At 34.9% G+C, this 19,714-nt stretch overlaps 1 protein-coding gene across 5 annotated transcripts in view; it reads right to left on the reverse strand.

Annotated features, from left to right (window-relative positions):
- Positions 1 to 19,714, reverse strand: part of CNKSR2 (connector enhancer of kinase suppressor of Ras 2) — a 255,875-nt gene that overhangs the window by 148,770 nt on the left and 87,391 nt on the right. For all 5 annotated transcript variants that reach the window (XM_022560502.2, XM_022560501.2, XM_022560500.2 and 2 more), the window contains exon 5: positions 9,955 to 9,996. In XM_022560502.2, coding sequence (XP_022416210.1) covers positions 9,955 to 9,996 — 42 coding nt within the window. The remainder of the gene's footprint in view (positions 1 to 9,954; positions 9,997 to 19,714) is intronic.

The following is a 19,714-nucleotide window of genomic DNA, read 5'->3' on the forward strand; positions in this document are numbered from 1 at the left end:
TTATTGTTTGGTTTATATATTAGTATAATTCAGTATTATAAATCACACAACTCTGTGCCAACTGAGCAGGATATTTGCATCATCTTTGGTGAACAAGAGAGGCTTTGTTTTTATAAAATAGTGCAAATTTATTCCATATTAAATAGTGAGAACTTTAAATTATATAAGCCTCATTCAGAAATACAGTATTTGTAGTACTTGCCAGATCTCTGTTGAGCTAGCAATTTTGCATTTCTAATTATAATGGTACCCTAAACCTACTGTATAGCACAGGGAGCTCCACTCAATGTTCTATTATGACCTAAATGGGAAAAAGAATAGATAAATGTATAACTGAATCACTTTGCTGTACATCTGAAACTAACACAACATTGTAAATCAACTATACTGCAACATAAAATAAAAATTTTAAAAAAAGACACAGGAGTGAACAATCACAGGTAAATTTGAAAGGGTAAAATTGATAAAGAGAATTTAAATTGATATTAAAAAGTATTAATCTACATACATATTCCCCAACACAGGAAGAATTTCTTGCTCATATGAGTAAAGAGAATTGAACAGAAAGTTTTTTAAACTTAAAAAACTAATACAACAGAATAAAATTTCAACTTTAAACCCACGTAAAAATTATACTTGTACACAGCAAAGATTAAAGAGTTTCAAATAGCTTCAGAAAGCAACTATATTTGCAAATAAATAATAAAGGTCATATGAACTTTGTTCCAACAAGGCCTGGAAAACTCTGCAATCCCTTTAGCTTTCAAACTCTGATGGTGGGGAAAAAACACAACAAAACAATTAGCAAAACGGAAAGAAATCACCACCACCACTGCTTCATTAAGCCATGCATTCATTCAGCAATCACTGGGTATCTGCTCCATGATTCAAATGCCACTGCTATGCTCAAGGATTTCTCAACCTGGGACAGTGTTCCTGGTGATGTATTTGGCTTTGTCCTTAACATCACTGACATTAACCATGCTGTCCTTGTGTTCCTGATCACGGAAAAGAAGCAATAACACTTAAAAATAATAATCATCTAAGAATGATGAAGTCAGTACGAAACAGTGAGAGAACATCAATCCCAAATGTGCACCTACATTCATGAGCAAGAAGTGGACGCATGACACTTCCAACTTCCAACTACTTTCCTGAGACATCCTGGTCTGAATTAAAGGTGGGACAAGAGCCTCCATTGCTCCTTTGATTTCTGATAGGGAAACAGTCAGCTGGAAACCAGAACTGGATCTGGGAAAATCTCCACCCTATTTGCCTGCTCTCTCAGGGGCAGGAAGCAGAGCCAGGCAGGCTTGCAGGGAGTCCCCAGACGGATGAGAGGAGTACTCATTCGTGGGCACACTACTTTCCAGGCTCAAGATTAACAAGGGTCTGGACATATTAGTGGCTCGAATAAGATGTAGGCTATTAGGAAGATGATTTAATTTTACTTTAGACTCAAACAGCAAGAGTGAAGCTGTTCATTATGATTAGATGAGCTTCTGGAAAATCCAGGCACTATATATACAGCTTATGGGCAAATAGGGAACAAATAGCAGAGACCTGGGAGCAATGTCTTTACATATAGTAGAGAAATTCAAAGTTTCCATATATGATTTTATGGAGAAAAGAGCTAATTGCATTGTACCAGTTATTAGTTTACTGGTTCTCAGCTCCAAATTCACCCTTCAGTGTTTGCTCTATGATGACAGGCAGGTCTCTTCAAATATATCTACTTCACAGTAAGGACAATGTTAAGTTTGTGCCAGTAGAGGGTGCTGGAGGGATACTGCAGGGAGAAGGAGGCTTCTCTTCCCTTTGGGCAGTGTTTTGCTTTTTCCTGCTTCTGCTACAAGGTCCATCAGTGACACACGTGTGTGGGGACATCCATGATGCCCAGACTATGCAGTCCCTCAGTGACCTCACAGCCTCAGTCTGGGCTCAGTGACCACCATCCTGTGGCCCTCTCAGCCTCATACCCACATCAGCACCCCACTCTCTCTGTGAGCTCTCCTACCAGCATCACTTGCCTGTATCCTGGAAGGTTGTTTCCTGCTTGTCTGGACCAGCTCTGGTTTAGGCAACTCAATGAAGCTGCAACCTGACTGTTCTAATGATTTCTGACCCTCAGTGTGGGGGAAGGTGTCCACCTCAAGCTGTCCTTCCTTGGGTACTCTCCCCCAGTCCTAGGGCATGCTTTAGAGTCTCTTTACATCTATATCGGTACTCTTCTATCACAGTTTAGTAATTATTTAGATTAAACTTCCCTTGTTTAAGTTACCGTGTGATATCCATCTCCAGACTGATTCAATTATCTTTTTGAAGAAATCTTTACATTTATAGTGACAATAACTATAGTTTTTAAAAATCCATAGTGTCTTTGATCACATAAAGAATGGTCTTAGATTAACATAGTCTTTCAATTTCTCTCTCTCTCTCTTTTTTTTTTTCTGGTACGCGGGCCTCTCACTGTTGTGGCCTCTCCCGTTGCGGAGCACAGGCTCCGGACGCGCAGGCTCAGCAGCCATGGCTCACGGGCCCAGCCGCTCCACGGCATGTGGGATCCTCCCAGACCAGGGCACGAACCCGTGTCCCCTGCATTGGCAGGCGGACTCCCAACCACTGTGCCAACAGGGAAGCCCCAAATTTCTCTCTTTTATGTGGTCATGCTGTTTTCTACTGATCTTGTGAGTTAGTCACCAAAGATTTATGGCATTTAGACCTTTGAAATCACAGACACTCCAATCCCCCAGCGTAATCAGAAAGGCTAATTTAGTTTGTTCACAGCTAGTAAGTGCCAGAATGGGGTCAGGACACAAAATCTTTTTAACTCTCAAATTGCTGCTCTTTCTGTTGCATTACTCAGCCTCACTTGACTCAACAACTAAAATGAATACTCTTTGAGAGTGAGGATTGTACACTCTGAGTCAATCTGAATATGAAAGCATTTTACAATGCATAATGTTTTCAGCAAATGTGATATTAGCAAAAACATCCATAATATACCAACTTACATACTGTCTATCCAAATCATAAAGACACACTAAAAAGACAGTGAAAACAGATTATTTTGATTTTTTTATGTGTGGTTACATTCCCATTAGTATACACACATTTTTTTTTGTCCCATAAAAGACAAACAACTTCTAACTCCATCATATTCTATCTGGATGTCTTCATTCCTGCACAAGACATCAGTTGTGGAGAACTTAATTTACAGTTAAAAAATTTATAAAGCAATAAAGCACCAAACTGCCAAAACCTGAAGATAATCTAATACGACACTCAAGAAATCAATGCCTATTTCGGTAATAGAGTTAGCGTGCTTCTTTACATTGACCACAAAGACAGTGAAGGGGGCCAAAATAGAAGGGTCACATTAACTTTCAAACAAAGAAGCATCCTAATGCTTTATATCTACAAAACTCAGTATTACAATTCATGTTTTAATGAGACTGACCATAATTTGTATGTTCAAATGCTACAGTTACAACCAAAATGTCAACCATACAAAAACATTCAGTTTGCAATGGCCCATGATCACAGCTTTAAGAGAAGAGTCTATAATTGGCAAAGCTGCCATTTCACAGCTTCAGGGACCAAAATAAGATTATTTTTACAAAGTAATTAGACCGCCACTGTTTTCAAGAAATCTCTAAAGATAAAATATTAATATGATGACTTTTATTATGGGGCATGCTGCTGCCCTAGTACTTACATCCGCAAGGTTTTGGGAGATCAGAAGAGGGAAATTATGCTTACATAAATGATATGATATAGATGGTGGGGCAAAGTCTAAAATGACCTTTTAACTTTCTCCTCCAGGCTCTTCTCTTAACCTAACTGTTGGTTCTATGCGGTTTTAGCCATTTCTAGTCTAGATAGCAGAGAAGGAACAATAATCTCAACCCAAATGGAGCTTAGGAGTAAAGAACGCATACACTTAAAGGAAGGAAAAAAGTACACACAAAATTTTCATGAAATGAAACAAATAGTTAACAAGCCAAAATAAGCCTAGGGCTTCCCTGGTGGCGCAGTGGTTGAGAGTCCGCCTGCCGATGCAGGGGACGCGGGTTCGTGCCCCGGTTCGGGAGGATCCCACATGCCGCGGAGCGGCTGGGCCCGTGAGCCATGGCCGCTGAGCCTGCGCGTCCGGAGCCTGTGCTCCGCAACGGGATAGGCCGCAACAGTGAGAGGCCCGCGTACCGCAAAAAAAAAAAAAAAACCCCCAAAAAAAAGCAAAAAAAAAAAAAACAAAATAAGCCTAATTCATGATCAAACCTAAATAAGTAATGAAAAAAAATAGCTTGGAGAGAAAAGAGAGAAGAGAGATCATTCATGAAAATACCCTGTAAACTGTAAAGTACTACACAACAAAAAGATAGTGTTAACACTAAAATAATAAAATAGGCATTTACTTTATTTATTCCTCTCATTATCTTTATAAAAACGATGAGGGTAAAATGCTAGCACAAAGCAAGTGCCATATACAAGATCACGCTGTTGGTTAATGTAAAAGGTGTATTTGAGTTCAGTACAATCTGATTTAAACAATGTGACTTTAATAATCAATGCCTGGCCTGGGATTTCCATGAGCTTATCAAAGCTGACAAGTGTTCGCGGTTCACCAGCGAGAGCAGCAGAGCTGTGACAAGCAGAGTAAGTCTGCTAAAGCACAAGGTCTGAAATGGCTTCTTGGGAATGCTTCTCTCTCCAGATTCAAAGATTGTAGTGAAAGGTGGGAGTAAGGGGAAAGTAGGGTACAGAACTGAAGAGAACTCCAGATTCCCTGCATCTGATTTCCTGTATAAAACAAGGATCTGTGCAGAGCAGAAACAGATGGGCTCCAGCATGCCAGGGAACGCGAAATCAGTGACAAAGCCTAACCGAGAGGGAAATATCAAATCAAGAGAGGTGAAATATATTCCTCTTTATCATCAGGTGACAAGCACTCAGATATATAGTACATTGATATCTGCATTTCCTTTTGTCCTTTACGGTCACACTCTGCCATCTGTTCCATTATATTTAATGGCAAATTCCAAGGAAACCCAAGCTGCCCAGTCTCCTTTTATTCATTCTCACATTTCATACTGATGGACATCTCTGTCTACCACTGAAACCAACCAACCCTCTTTTCTACCCAGCTTTTTGGTCCTCAGAGTCTACTACTTTCTCATAAACAACTCTCTCCAATTTTAAAGATAAAAAAGCTGAACAGGAAATGTAACCTATGGATTGTCCAAGTGTCTTTTGACTATTTCACTATGTAGAGAATAAAACTATCCATTCAAGGCCATCAGGATTATAAACATAATATTTACTTTTATAATGAAAAATTATAAAAGTAACATAAACTAACTGAAGAAACTTGGGAGGACATTTGAAATGAACAAACAAAAAACATCAGCTATCATCTTACCAAATAAACACAGTAAATATTAATATAGAATATTTTCAATTTTCAATGGTGATTTATTCTGTGTTTATAATGCTTTGAATCTGGTTTTTACTTAACATTATCATTTAGAATGTTTCCATTAATATTGTCACAAAATATTTTTGGTATATTCATAAATTTATTTATGGATAATTTATTCATAAATCATATATTCACAAATACAACTTCAAATAGTATTAAATAGAATATTTAATCCTGTGAATGCACCATAGTTTACTGAAGCATTAACCTATTATTGCCTATTTTTCATTATTACATATAATTCTGCTATAAACTCTTTCTACAGAAAACGCTATTATGTTTTAGAATTTATTTTTAGACTAGATTCCCAAGATAGTATAGGAATATGGACTCTGGGGCCAGACCAACTGTGTCACTTGGCAAAAGTCATCTAACCTCTTTATGCTTCCGTTTCCTCATCTGTAAAATGGAGATAATAGTAATAATACCTACCTCATAAGGTTGTTATGAGGACCAAATGAGTTAGTTTATACCGAGCATTTAAAATAGTACCTAAGGCATATGTTAAACACTACATAAATGTTAGTACAGTATTAATGTTTTTGAGCCTTGAAATTGACTAAAACTTAAAAAGGTTTTATGAACGTACATGCCTAGCAATACGGTGTGTCCATTCTAATTTCATCAGATTCTCACCAGCATTTGGATATTTTTAGTGTGTGTTAGTGTGTGTATGTGTATTTGTGTTTATGAATCGATAGGTGAAAATTTGTATTTCATTAGTTTTACAGGAAATCCTTGTTTTCTGAGGATAACTGCCACTGGAAAGTAATGGTAGTCTTCGTGGTTTAATTTAGAAATACAGAGCTTGTCTCTTTAAAAAATATATAAATTCAATGATATTTGCATTATATTTTTGATTTATCATTAAAAACCCTCATTTAAAAAATAGTAGTTAGAACTCATATACTTTTTTATTCCTCTCCATCTGTTATAGACTCAAAGTTTGTATCCCCCCCAAATTCATATGCTGAAACCTAATCCCCAGTGTGATGGTATCTGCAAGTGGAGCCTTTGAGAGGTAACTGGGTCATGAGTTTGAAGCCTTCTTGAATGGGATTAGAGTCGTTATAAAAGAAACCCCACAGAGCTCCCCTTGCCTCTTCCACCATGTGAAGACCCTCTATGAATCAGGGAACAGGCCCTCACTAGACACCAAATCTACTGGTGCCCTGATCTTGGACAGCCTAGACTCCAGAAGAGTGAAAAATGTTTGTTGTTTAAGCCACCCAGTCTACTGTATTTTTGTTAAAGCAGCGGGAACGAACTAAGACACCATCTCATCTGGTTTCATTGTTCACCTTCAGGCCTTTGCTACCACAACCTTCCTATCCTGGAATTCAACTTTTGTTTCATTTATTTAGTAAACATATTCAAGTATACTTTTCAAAATGGTCCTTTACTGATCTTGCTGATCTAAAAATATCTTTTTATTGCTTTCACTTATGAATGATAATTTAGTTAGATATAAACAGTTTTGCTTCAAAGGCTTATGGATTTTGTTCCATTGTCTTCTGGCAGTTAGGGTTTCAGAGTAAATATGTGAATACACTCTAAAATTTGTTTCTTTGAAGTCAAAACCTCACATCTCTCTCTTGCCACTGGTTGAATGAATGTAAAGTTGCTTCTTGCCATAGAAATTGTAAAATGTTACAGAAAATATCTTGAAATTTTTCTTTTTTTAAATTGAAGTATAGTTGATTTACAATGATGTGTTAGTTTCAGGTGTACAACAGAGTGATTCAGCTATACACACATTTATATCTATTTTTTTTCAGATTCTTTTCCCTTATAGGTTATTACAAAATATTGAGTATAGTTCCCTGTGCTATACAGGAGGTCCTTGTTGGTTATCTATTTTATATACAGTAGTGTGTATATGTTAATCCCAAACTCCTAATTTATCCTTCCCCCCACCTTTCCCCTTTGGTAACCATAAGTTTGTTTTCTATGTCTGTGGTTCTATTTCTGTTTTGTATATAAGTTCATTTGTTGTTGAAGCTGTTATCTTTCCAACACATTTTCTGACTTTGTTGAGTAATCCAAATTTCCCTATTTCTATTTCTAAATTATTCTATTATATCTTTGTTTCCTATTACTTTTTTTCTTAGAAACTAACAATTAATTGAAGGTGGGTTATCCATAATCTATACTTTATAGCTATTATCTTCTCTCATTTTTTGTCTTTTCAGTAATTTACTAAATATCTGAGCATCATTAAAGTTTATCTTGTGTCTCACTGTTTCAATTTTCTTCAATATCCAGTCTGCTATTGCTGCTTTCAGCATGGTTTAATTTCTTTTTCCATGTTCTGAGTTTTAGAGACTGTTTTCTTAGTCCATATTATGCTCAGTTTATAGTGGCCTTACCTTCTTTATAGTATGGTATTCTATTTTAATAAAACAATGTTCTTTTAGTTCTTATTGAGAATATTAAATAGATGTTCTTAATAAACTTACTTCATGGGGAAAGATTTTCTTCTAATATATGAGAGGATACTTCCTCTTCTCTTTCCCATTCTTTTTCTTTACTCATCTTTAAATAGAGATCTATGTCAGGAAAAGACACACCTCTCAACTTTCCTGAGCTATCTCAGTTTGCCCAGGTATTGAAGAACACTCTGATGCTTGTACTGCCTCTGGAATTCCTAGGATAGAGCAGGTTTTCATAAGTGATAAATTCTCCTTCCTCTTGACAAATGCCTCCCTTACCTTCCAGACAAAATAAAGATATTGGGTCTGGTCTGAGGCGGTTTATGTTCTAGTGCATATCTCAAGCTACTGTAATCTCTACTAGGTTATATGAGCACACATACTCACCTTACATATTAAGAACAAAGTCTCTTACAAATATTGAATCATTATGTTTTATACCTGGAATTAACATAATTTTATCTTAGTAATTTTTTTTAATTGTTAAAATTTACCTTAAAAAAGAGCAAAAGCTCAAAAAATGTTAAATCACTTGACTAAGGTCACTGAGATAGAAAGTGATAGAACTAGGATTCAGACACAGATTTTTAGACTCCAAGTGATTTCTTCTATATTACAGGAAACCTAGAAAGAGACTTTTCTGAAAATTTTGTTTTAAAGAAAGTATTCCATTGTAAAGTTAACTATGCTTCAAAAATAAATAGATAAATAAATAAAGTATCCCAGCATTACATACCAAGTGGAATACTATACTATTTTATTATTTTTAAAAAATAATTCTTACTGTTAGAAAAGTAATACACAAGTATACAACCTTCTAGTGAAGGCTGGGCCATCCTTGCATAAAAAGGCCAGGAAGGGCAGTAGAATAATAACATGAAAATACAAGTGCTTTCTGAGCTGAATTGATTGGTTAATGCAATCCACTGTCTCAATCATTATCAGACAAGATCTTTAAATTCTCACTAGCTGAAATGCAAAATCACCGAAGTAAATATATTGCATTTATTTCTAAACTTCTTCAATGTTATTTATGCTGTCACTCATCTCTAATAGAGGTGAAGTTATTAGGGCAGATGAGCATTAACCAAGAAATGGATTAACAAAGAAAAGCAGCAGCAAGGGCTTCCCTGGTGGCGCAGTGGTTAAGAATCTGTCTGCCAATGCAGGGGACACGGGTTCAAGCCGTGGTCCGGGAAGATCCCACATGCTGCGGAGCAAGTAAGCCTGTGCGCCACTACTGAGCCTGTGCTCTAGGGCCCGTGAGCCACAACTACTGAGCCCACATGCCACAACTACTGAAGCCCACGCACCTAGAGCCCATACTCTGCAACAAGAGAAGCCACCGCAATCAGAAGCCCGTGCACCTCAACGAAGAGTAGCCCCTGCTCGTCACAACTAGAGAAAGCCAGTGCGTAGCAATGAAGACCCAATGCAGCCAAAGGTAAATAAATACAATAAATAAATTTATTAAAAAAAAAGAAAACCAGCAAACTTCATTAAGAAGAAAGAAGATGCCTTTCTACAAAGTATAATGTACTCATACTCAGTATTTCTAGTAATAAAATGAAACACATGCAAAGTCATGAATTGATTCAATAAATATGGCCAAGTTAAAATTTAGAAGGTTGGTGAACACAGAATCAGAGTAAAGGCAGTTTGATTATTTTATGAAGTACTTCATCCAAATGACAACAGAGGTAAATTATCTCTGTTATACAACCAAATACTTTGATCTCTTTTTGTCACAGGTCAAGAGTGAAAAATTCTTATTTCAAATTTCCTTTTCTCTAGATTCTTTATTGCATTTTAACCTTGCTACATACTACAATCTTAAAGTACTGTGTCATATTTTTCTATTAAGTTACAATAGAATGGTTATAACTAATATAACCTGTTATGTTTCGATCTTTTTGTACTTTTCCTATAAAATATATAGGGCTCACTTTTTTATAGGCTGTAGCTTTTTACTTAATAGTTAGTTAAACAAAGGAATACATATTTTGTAATGAAGGTGAAAATAAATCCAAGTATACTTACCACATGAAGAATTTTATTCTCTGTTTCATATACAGTACAATCCTAAAAATAAGAAACATATACATTAATTTTAAAAAATCAAGCATTCCTTTTAACTAATATATTCACATTGGTTAGCTCTGATGGTCAGTTACAGGGATACTTTAATTTTTGCTTAACTGTGTTTTCTAATTTTACTAATTTTAAACACACATAATAAAGGATAATATACATTGAATAGATATAAAAACAAATATTGGAAAAATTACTATAATCATTTCCTGTCTAAACTTTTACATGTGATAAATGTATTTTGTTGAAATATTTCCAACATTTCAAATACTGATTTATTATAGATTGGAACATTAAGAAAAACACTAGTACTTATTTCAATAGTCATATCAAAAATCTCAAAAATACTTTATTGTAAGATATTAAATACACTTTTATTATGCACTTAAAATTGATATATGCTACTAATGAATATCAAGTTTACAGTTCTTGCCTAAATTTGAGTTCCTGAAATTACAAAAAAATTATTTTTAAAAATTCACCCTTGTCTTTTTATCTGCAATTGCTAGACTTACAATAAGCAGTAATATAGCAAAATGATCTTTGCTTAGAAACTTCGTGTTTCTATGGTTCAGTTTACTCAAGGAATTTATAAAATGGGCATGATATTATACGTAAACCAATAAGGATGTGTGAGAATCAAATGAGGAAATGAAATAAATGGCTTAGCACTATCTGGCATACAGTAAATGATAAATACATTTTAAGTATGAATTATTGTTGCTCTGTATCATTTAAAAATTTTAAACTAATTACTTTTATGTTAAAATATAAAGTTAACTAATTATTATTTGGCTATCTAACTTTGAAAAAGATATCCATATTCCACAACACTGCATATTTCGAGGAATGAGAATCCACGTCATTTTTTCCCCTGAATTTAATTTTGACACAAAGGAATCTTACTCAACATAGCTTTTGGTAATGCCACTTCACCACAATACCTTGTCAGAAGAAGTACATATTCTTATCGGGCCAAAATTTTTAAAGTTAAATTTGGCCTAATTCATTTCACAAACTAATAGAAATACTTAAGGATTGGGCCTTGCCATTCTGTACCAAAGGAGAAGTTCGCTACAAACACCATCATATCTGTGTCTATATACTCATATAAAGTCAACTCTTAATAATTAACTATGAATTATGTGTACAGAGGAGCCAAGGTGTAGATAAAACATTTATATTTGGAAAGTGCATTTGTACTTACATCTGAATTTGGAAGAGTCCAATTTTACAGAATTAACTTCAAACACAATTACACTGGGAAGAGACGATTTGGGAAAAGCTGGGAAGTTGCCCAGTTTCCCCATGCTGCCTCTACAGCTAGCTTCAGCTGTAATGGATGCAAGTTTCATTAATTACCTACCTTCCTAGAATCAGAGGATATGATTAAATGTTCAAACTTCAAAGGGATTCTTCTCAAGGAAAAAAGTAAATATGATCTAAATGAATATTCTGCTAGTGATAGAATAATCACACAGAGTAACTATTTCAAGTCTCTTTAAAATATACTCTACTTGTACATCCGTAGTATGATATAAGAAAAAGAACTGTTAACCAAAATCTTATACTATTTTCAGTAACCATATTGTTGGTAGTAGTGTTGTTATTCTGTTACTGTTTTGTTGAAACTGTTGTGTGTGTTTTATAGGATGAAGCAATTGAACAGTTATATGACAGTATCATTCTATCACTCTTGGTGACATTGGTAAGTAATTTTAGCATGGGAGAAAGCAGATACATATATAAGAAGTTAATTAAAAACCTCAGAGTCTCTTGATGTATTATGTATGTATGTATGTTTGTATGCTTCTCTTAGCTCTGCCCACTGAAAAAGCATAGAAACAATGACCAATTTAGTAATAAATGAACTCCCCACAATTGGTGGTCTTCAAATACCATTTCCCAAGCCTTCCTGGAAAATGGCTAATACCAGATCTGGGATAGGAACTGTACAAGAGGAGCATGGATTATATTGTGACACAAGATAGAAAGAAGCTATTAAAGACTACGAGTATTGTGCCAAGTAGGACTCAGAAGCCAACATGAAGAGATTCTCACTGGCCAGAGATGGAGCAATTTGAGCATCTAAAAGGATAACTGTAATGGATGGAAACAGTAAATATTACTAAATATTAAGTATATTAATATGTTTGAAGCTAAATTTTAAATATACTAAATGTATCTAAATATATTTAGTAACAGTTTAATAATATTGAATATATTAAACCAATTGGATAATGTATAATAGATGTACTTTTCCTCTTGATTCAGCAAATATTAATCATCTGTGTTAATGTAAGGATGAATAAAACATGGCTTAGAGAAGTGCAGTTTAAGGAGACAGGCATTCACACAAATAAGTTAAAATATGTAGAATTCTACAGTCTTCATGCAGTTTTAAGTTTCAATAACTTTAGAAGTATAAATGCCATGAAGTTACACAAATCAACATATGAAAGGTCAATTATTTAAAATTTAAAAATATTAATATATTTCTTATTAAAATTCAACAAAACCACTGTATTGGGCTATACCTTGTGCAAGTCAAATTTCAAACTTTGTAAAAACTTTCATCAGCTGCTCCTCCTCAGTGACTAAAAGGATTACATTTGTGATCCTGGCCTTAGTATTATTCAAAGAATGAAGTACTGATGCATACTTGAGATGACCCCACAAGATAAAGTCTAAGGGAGCTACATCCGGTGACTAAGGTGGCCGAGTATTTCCATGGGTCTAAAAAACTGTCACACACAAATATTAAAATTAAAAACTTACCATTTGATATAAAACTAAATGATTGTAAAAGAAATTGAAATAATTAAAATTCAAATGATGTTTGTACCATATTTATATATGTGAAGTTATTAAAGCTTAAATATGCACTAAGACTTTTGGGACACCAATAATTACTATAATAAAGGCAGGATCATGGGGCTGGGGAAGCAGAGGAGGAAACAACTTTAACTTTGCCTTAAAAAAATCAGGAAGGTGGCTTTTAATTGGGTCTTAGAAAAAGTAGGTCCTTTAGGCAAAGAAAATAAAGGCATTACTGCAAAAGCAATGAAAGTACACCCAAACACAGTTAAGCTACTGCAGTGATTTTTCAGATTTTACTTCTGTATACATGTGAGAATCACTTGGGGAGTGGGTTAAAATGCTGATCCCCAGAGGTCCATCCCCAGAAATAGAGATTCAGTAGATCCAGAGTACGGGTCCTCAAGATGATTTTGATAAAGATAATATTTTGAGAAACAAGTATTCTATTTCATAGGATATCATGTGATAGAAGAATACCAAACCAAATCAAACCAAAAATGATCAAATATATAGAATCCATAAAACAGTAAACTGCTTTAAAAACAGTATCTGCTAGCTCACTCTAAACAGTTCTCAGCTCCTCAGAGCTTTGTGTTTTGGTTACACGTTCCCCCAATTTATTGATTGGTTTTTCTTTTTTCCTGCTAGTAAACTTATTTCTCTTTAAATAGCTTACTACTTTGAATACTGCTTCTACTTGTCTGTATCTCTACCTTATTTCAGCCAGAATGCCTCTTCATTATTGAAAACCAAAGGCTTTCACAAAGGTTGAGACACAGCATAAAAAAAACAAAACAATAAAGCAGAACAACACAAAAAGCACATATTAACCTGCTGCTTTATATTAGGGAGAAGAATAGAAACTAAATGACTATGTTCTATTTAGTTAAGCTATAATTTCTTGGAGTTCATTTTATCGTGCTAAATATTTATACAGCCCTAGGTACTTTGAGGGAGTCATCTTATCAGTAAGTTATTTTATTTCCATCAAATTGTGATTTTAAAGTATTTGCTTCTGAAGTGTGGGTTTTGTTACCACTTAGGGCCAAATCTTTTCCCAAAAGGTCATACCCCCAAGTTTTAAAAATAAAATCGCACTGCATATGGAGAAATCTCCATTTTATGAACTTATTCATACTATGGAAAGGTACACCTCTGACGTTCTAGTTATTTTTAGGTTAGGATTAAATTTAGATTTTTAAAATTGGATTTAGAGCTATGCCACTATATACTCGCAGGAATTTTCTTCAGTAGTTCATGCTGTCTTTTACTGTACATGCAAAATAACACTTGCATTTCTTCTTTATCCTTTTTACATATAATGCTTATACAAACCATGTGATGCACATTTAAATGCCCCAAATTCCTAATATGACAATATTCATAAAAAAGAGGAGTGTTTCTTCAGTTTTAATCCCTTCTTTTCTTAGCAAAATAAGATCACCCACACAGGATCATAATCAGTTACCCTTTCTGTGAAACAATGAGCCAGTTGCTATACTGAGCAGAATACATTAAAAAATTCCACCATATATTTTACCATAAATGTTGAATACTTTGTCACCTGGGGACTAGGATGCTCAGTACAAGTAATATTTCTCATCAACTGTGTATTATAGATAGTCACAAGAACAGTACATAAGTTATTAATACTGAATACATAAAGAGAGAGTGAAGAGAAATAGTGTATGTCTCTAATGTTATATACTATTCCATGGAACTTTATAACTATAAATGCTATAAATTTTCATCTGTATCTTTTTAGTACATATATTATAGTACATTTATACAAATAATATAAAAAATATTGCTTTGCTTACAAGTAATATTTAAATAATCCATCTATGCAATCCTTTGATAATGGTACTTGCATAATGAGTACTTCACATATTCTATTATTAAGGTATCAAAATTTCTTCATATGCTGCTTCAGTGATTAGTTCATGTAATGAGTTAGTGTTATACTCTTATTCATTCATTCATTCACTCAAGTCACAATACCATTCACCAAAAAGGTTTTTTTTTTTTTTTCTCGCATCTTCTAAATGCAATTCACTGTCAGGGACTATTGCGTGATCAAAGATAAATTAAACTTGGTCCTTGGCCATTATTTCATTATTTAGTAGAGAAGTAGGTGAAACTATTGAAATAATAATACAACTTACACAAGATAAATGCTAACAGAAGATCCCCCTAAAAAGGAGATAAATCCTTACTTGTTAACTCTGGAATGACCTTCTGGAAGAGATGATATTTTAGCTGGTCTTAAATAGCTTTTAAATCTGGAAATTGGGGGTTCATGAGGAAAGATCGTTCCAAATTATGTGAACACACTGAACAAAGGCACAATCAGGAGTAAGCAAACCAATTTGGCTAGAGTGTAAGGTATGTGGGGTGAGTGCAGTGAGAAAGAAAGCTTAGAAAAACATGTCATATTGTGGAGAGCTACTAATGATAGGCTGGAGGAATTTTGTTGTTTTAAAGGGAATAAAAGCTTTATTTTTGTATAACAATCTATTTTGAAGACCCATTCTATTAGGGTAGCAAAGACTTAACTCAGTCGATTGACAATTTCTTTTGACTTTCATTTGGGTGAGGTTGAAGTCAGGGTAGCTTACCTAGTGCCATGGTTGGTGTTAAACAACAATGTGAATGATAAGCGTGTGTGTGTGTGTGCGTGTGTGTGTGTGTGTGTGTGTGTGTGCTGGGGGGATACAGGGGTGAGGTGGGGTGGGGTGGAAGCAGAGTTCAAACTCTATGGTCTAGCTTAACAACTCAAATAGACATCTCTTGTTCCTTTTCTCATAGTTCCTTTCCTCTTGTTCCTTTCCTTTAGTTACAGGAGTAACATTGGTGCCAGGTCTCAGATGGAAGAGACCTGGAAAGTTGTGTACCTTTCTAGACATACCAAGTAGACATTTCAACTCTAGGGAGGATGAATAAGTATGCTCTTTACTCTGCTACAAGGGAGTGCTCACAGATGTGTGAGTATGGGAAGTATGTGATCAAACGTATGTTTTACGAAAACGATGAGGAAGAAGGCATGGATTCGGAAGGGAGAAAAGCTGGAGGCAGGGAGGTCAGTCGGAATAATTTTTCAATAGAAAATGTGATATGTAATTAGGACTTGAACTGAGGTTACGATGGTGGAAGGGGAGATGAGGAGAGGTGGATGACATACAGGTAGCCAGGAATGAGTGAACTGGGCGACTGATTCATTAGATACAGAGAATAATGGGGAGAGGAAAGTTAAACATTACCCCAGGGCTAATGGATGAATAACACTGTAGAGATGATAGGAAGAGAGAATTTAGGGAGAATAAAATAATTCTATTTTGGGCATATAAAATTAGAAGTTGCTGAGAGGACATATACAAAGCTGTCCAGCAAGTAGCTGAAAAAGCTGAAGTGGATCTAGAATACAACCAGATCTGGGAAATATTTACATTAAACAGACAATTAAAGGTACAAGAAAAACAAACAACAATGAATTCATCAAAAAAGAATATGTGTAGTGAGAAGATAGCTAAGGACAAGATCAGACAATGCTTATGTTTAAGAGCCAGATGGAGGAAGAGTTAGTTGTGTGGCCAGGAGTAAATGGAGAAAGTGGTGTTACAGAGACATATCTAATACAACTTACAGTGATAAAAGAGTTATAATAATATATTCTATGTCTGTGCTATCTAATTCAATAGTCATTAGACATGTGTGGCTATTAAGCACTTGAAATGTGGCTAGTGCAAATGAGGAACTGAATTTATAATCTTACTTAATTTTAATTAAATTTACATTTCAACTGCTACATGCAAGGAATTCCCAGGCAGTACAGTGGTTAGGACTCTGCCCTTTCACTGCTGTGGCCCAGGTTCAATCCCTGGTCGGGGAACTAAGACCCCGCAAGACGCGAGATGCAGCCAAAAAGCCCCCAAAAATTGCCACATGCAGCTAGTGGTTACCATGTTAGACAGCAGTGCAGGTCTAGAGAAATATACTATAGTCCATCCAACAGTTGGAGAAGCCATTTACCAAGAAACAAATAACAGTAAAAGCAATATCTGGGAAGAAAACATAAAGGGATTTAATTCCCAGTCGTTAACCAGATCCTTCAGGTTTTTTTCCTTCAGCAAAGGGCAGATTCCAGTCTACTATGTCATCTACAGTAGCCACACAGTACAATGACACCAATTCTCTTTGTAAGGTAATATATGGAAAAGCATGAAAATGAATCCAAAGTACCCATCACATAGCTTTGTGGGCACAGAGAAAGCAGTGCCAGTGATAAAAGATTTGCAATGGATGAAAGATAAAAGTCCAAACTAAATTAAGATTCATCAGAGACAGAAAGCTGACTGAATGTCCCGAGTACAAAGAAGAATGTCCACGGTGAATAGACAGGCATCGACATCCTTCCTGAACGTGTTATCAAAACGCCATAGTTTCATTCTAATTTCAGATAAATGTCATTGGCAAACAAGGCAGAGGTACAATAACCCCACAACTACCTCCTTGGCCATCCCTTCACCGTTGTGACTGACTCAATGACCACATACTTGTTAGTCTTTCTGATGTGATTTTGGAATCAGAAGAAGAATGTTCATGATGGATGGTATCTGTTGAAATTTTAAAATGACCAGTTTTTAAAAGAATTGGCTAAGATTTTCACTAGGTTAAATAAGGTTACAAGTTGTAACATAAAAAGTGCAATTAACAAAGAATGGGAGGAGAACGTGTGGGTGGGCACCACCTTAGAGGCCATCCTAGTCTTTTTGTTGGTGAACATAACAATATTCTTCTGCATCTTGGATCATATTCCTCTTCAAAATACTGCTCCAGTTCTCCCCCAGGAGGTCATCTAAAATGAAACCCCATTTGACTCTAATCACTCTCGCCTTCCACTTGACAATGAAAGACTAATGTTCCAACAGCTGAAAGGGTGTGGAAACTAATCTTTTAGCATATAGAGACTTGGGGGTACAAGCAGAAGTGAGTCTGATTGTGTTTTTCAGCATCTAAGTGGCTCTCCAACAAATCCAAAAACCACTGAGGCTTTTCAAGATTGAACTGTCAAAAGGCATAAAAAGTAAAAATGTCAAGTCAATGTACCATTGACTAGAAAACTCATTAGAGTGAGATTGTGATCCTGTAACTTTAATAGCTTTGTTTTGACAACTTGAAGGGGCAGTGAATGAGCTAATCCCCATTATGAACCAAGTTTGTTTATTCTGCATGTCTTGAGTCAAGACCTAAATGATTTTGAATGGCCAATCAGATAACTACTAACTGTACATATTTTATGTTTCCATCAGTAATCTATATGTTAGTCTTAGTCTTTCCCATTAGATTGTCAATATTTTCAAAGAAGGAATCTTATATTCAACTGTACTGTCTCTTTAATTTCTCAAGGTGCTCTGACACTCTATAAATAAAATGTGAATTTATCAGTTATGATTATTTTCTTCCATTGATTCTCTATTTTCATATTCCACAGTAAATATTTATAGGTTAGGTGTAAAAAAATGAAACTTTTAAAGCCATATTTTTAAAACAAAACTAACTGCTATACAAACTAGTACAGTACACTTAGTCTCTTCATACTATTTTGTACAAAAATAGAGTTTCACAGTTTTAAAATAACTTTAAACATGAGTTTGGTTTTAAACTTTAATCTGCATGATCTCAGCAGATATTTTCAACAAAAATAACTGGGCATTTCTCAGCATGAAGATTCATATTATGCAAAAGATATTAAGAATTTTATATTCATTCAATGAAGCTAAAATTTCTTTGTAAGTCTCTCTAGCTTCCACATGTTCAAGTTACTTACTGTAATGACCATCTAACATATCACAATGAAAAGAAAATCTATAGGGTCTAAAATTGGGAGACAATTTTTCCCTCGTGACAAATTCAACTAAAGAGTTCAAGCAAAGATAAACACCACACCCCATTACAAATAAACATACAAATTAAACATTAATTCTTCAATTCAACATCATACACTTGGCTGCCAGAAAATAAATGGAAGTTATAGTATATGTGAAACAAATTCTAAGTATTAGTTTACAAAATTCCTTAAGCTCATGTATCTTTGTCCTTTTTATCTACTTAGAATGCACTTTCTTGGACAAAATGAAACCATTTCTTTTCAGTAACTGTGTCCAACATATGAAAAAGTGCCACTTACCTGGGCACTCAATAAATATTTATAGATCACTGATGATGATAAGATATTTAAATCCTAGACAATACTAAACTGTCCGAGTAATACTACTAGCTCAAATCTAGGCTTAACGTGGTACACCTTCAAAATAGATATTACACAAAATCAGTATCCATTTAGTGTTTCCTAGTCATAACACTGAGTGATTATAAGGCAGAATTTTATGCTTTGAAAAAATTCGAGAAGTCTCCCCCTCCCACCAAACCTACCACCCCATATTCCAGTAGATTATACTTAAAATACCAAGAGACACACACATGCATACAAACACACCATTGAGGGAAAATAAGAAATTCTTCAAATTCAACCTTTACCAAGCTGTTTTCTTGATATTTAAAATTTCAGCACCTAATTTTATTGCCTCTTTCCTTATATTCAAATAAACATTGTTGTCCTTAAAATTCTGGTATAATGCTACATTGGAATTTTTTAGAGATTCATTACTGTGGCAGATTTGTATTATGATTTCTAAATATATGCTTTCTTTTTTTAAGGGAAAAGTAAACTTCCTGGAGCCACTGATGTTGGCCATGGATCTATGACTTACTTTGTTCAACAAAATGTGAGCCGAAGTGCTATGTCTTATTTCTACGCAGAAACTTTAAGAACCAGTACATAGTTCACCATGCTCTCTTTTCCCTCTGCCAGCAGTGTTCAAGAAGAGGC

The sequence above is a fragment of the Delphinapterus leucas genome, chromosome X (assembly GCF_059928025.1).
Source record: "Delphinapterus leucas isolate spDelLeu-1000000601 "Yukka" chromosome X, BTC_Dleu_Yukka2, whole genome shotgun sequence".
NCBI lineage: Eukaryota > Metazoa > Chordata > Mammalia > Artiodactyla > Monodontidae > Delphinapterus > Delphinapterus leucas.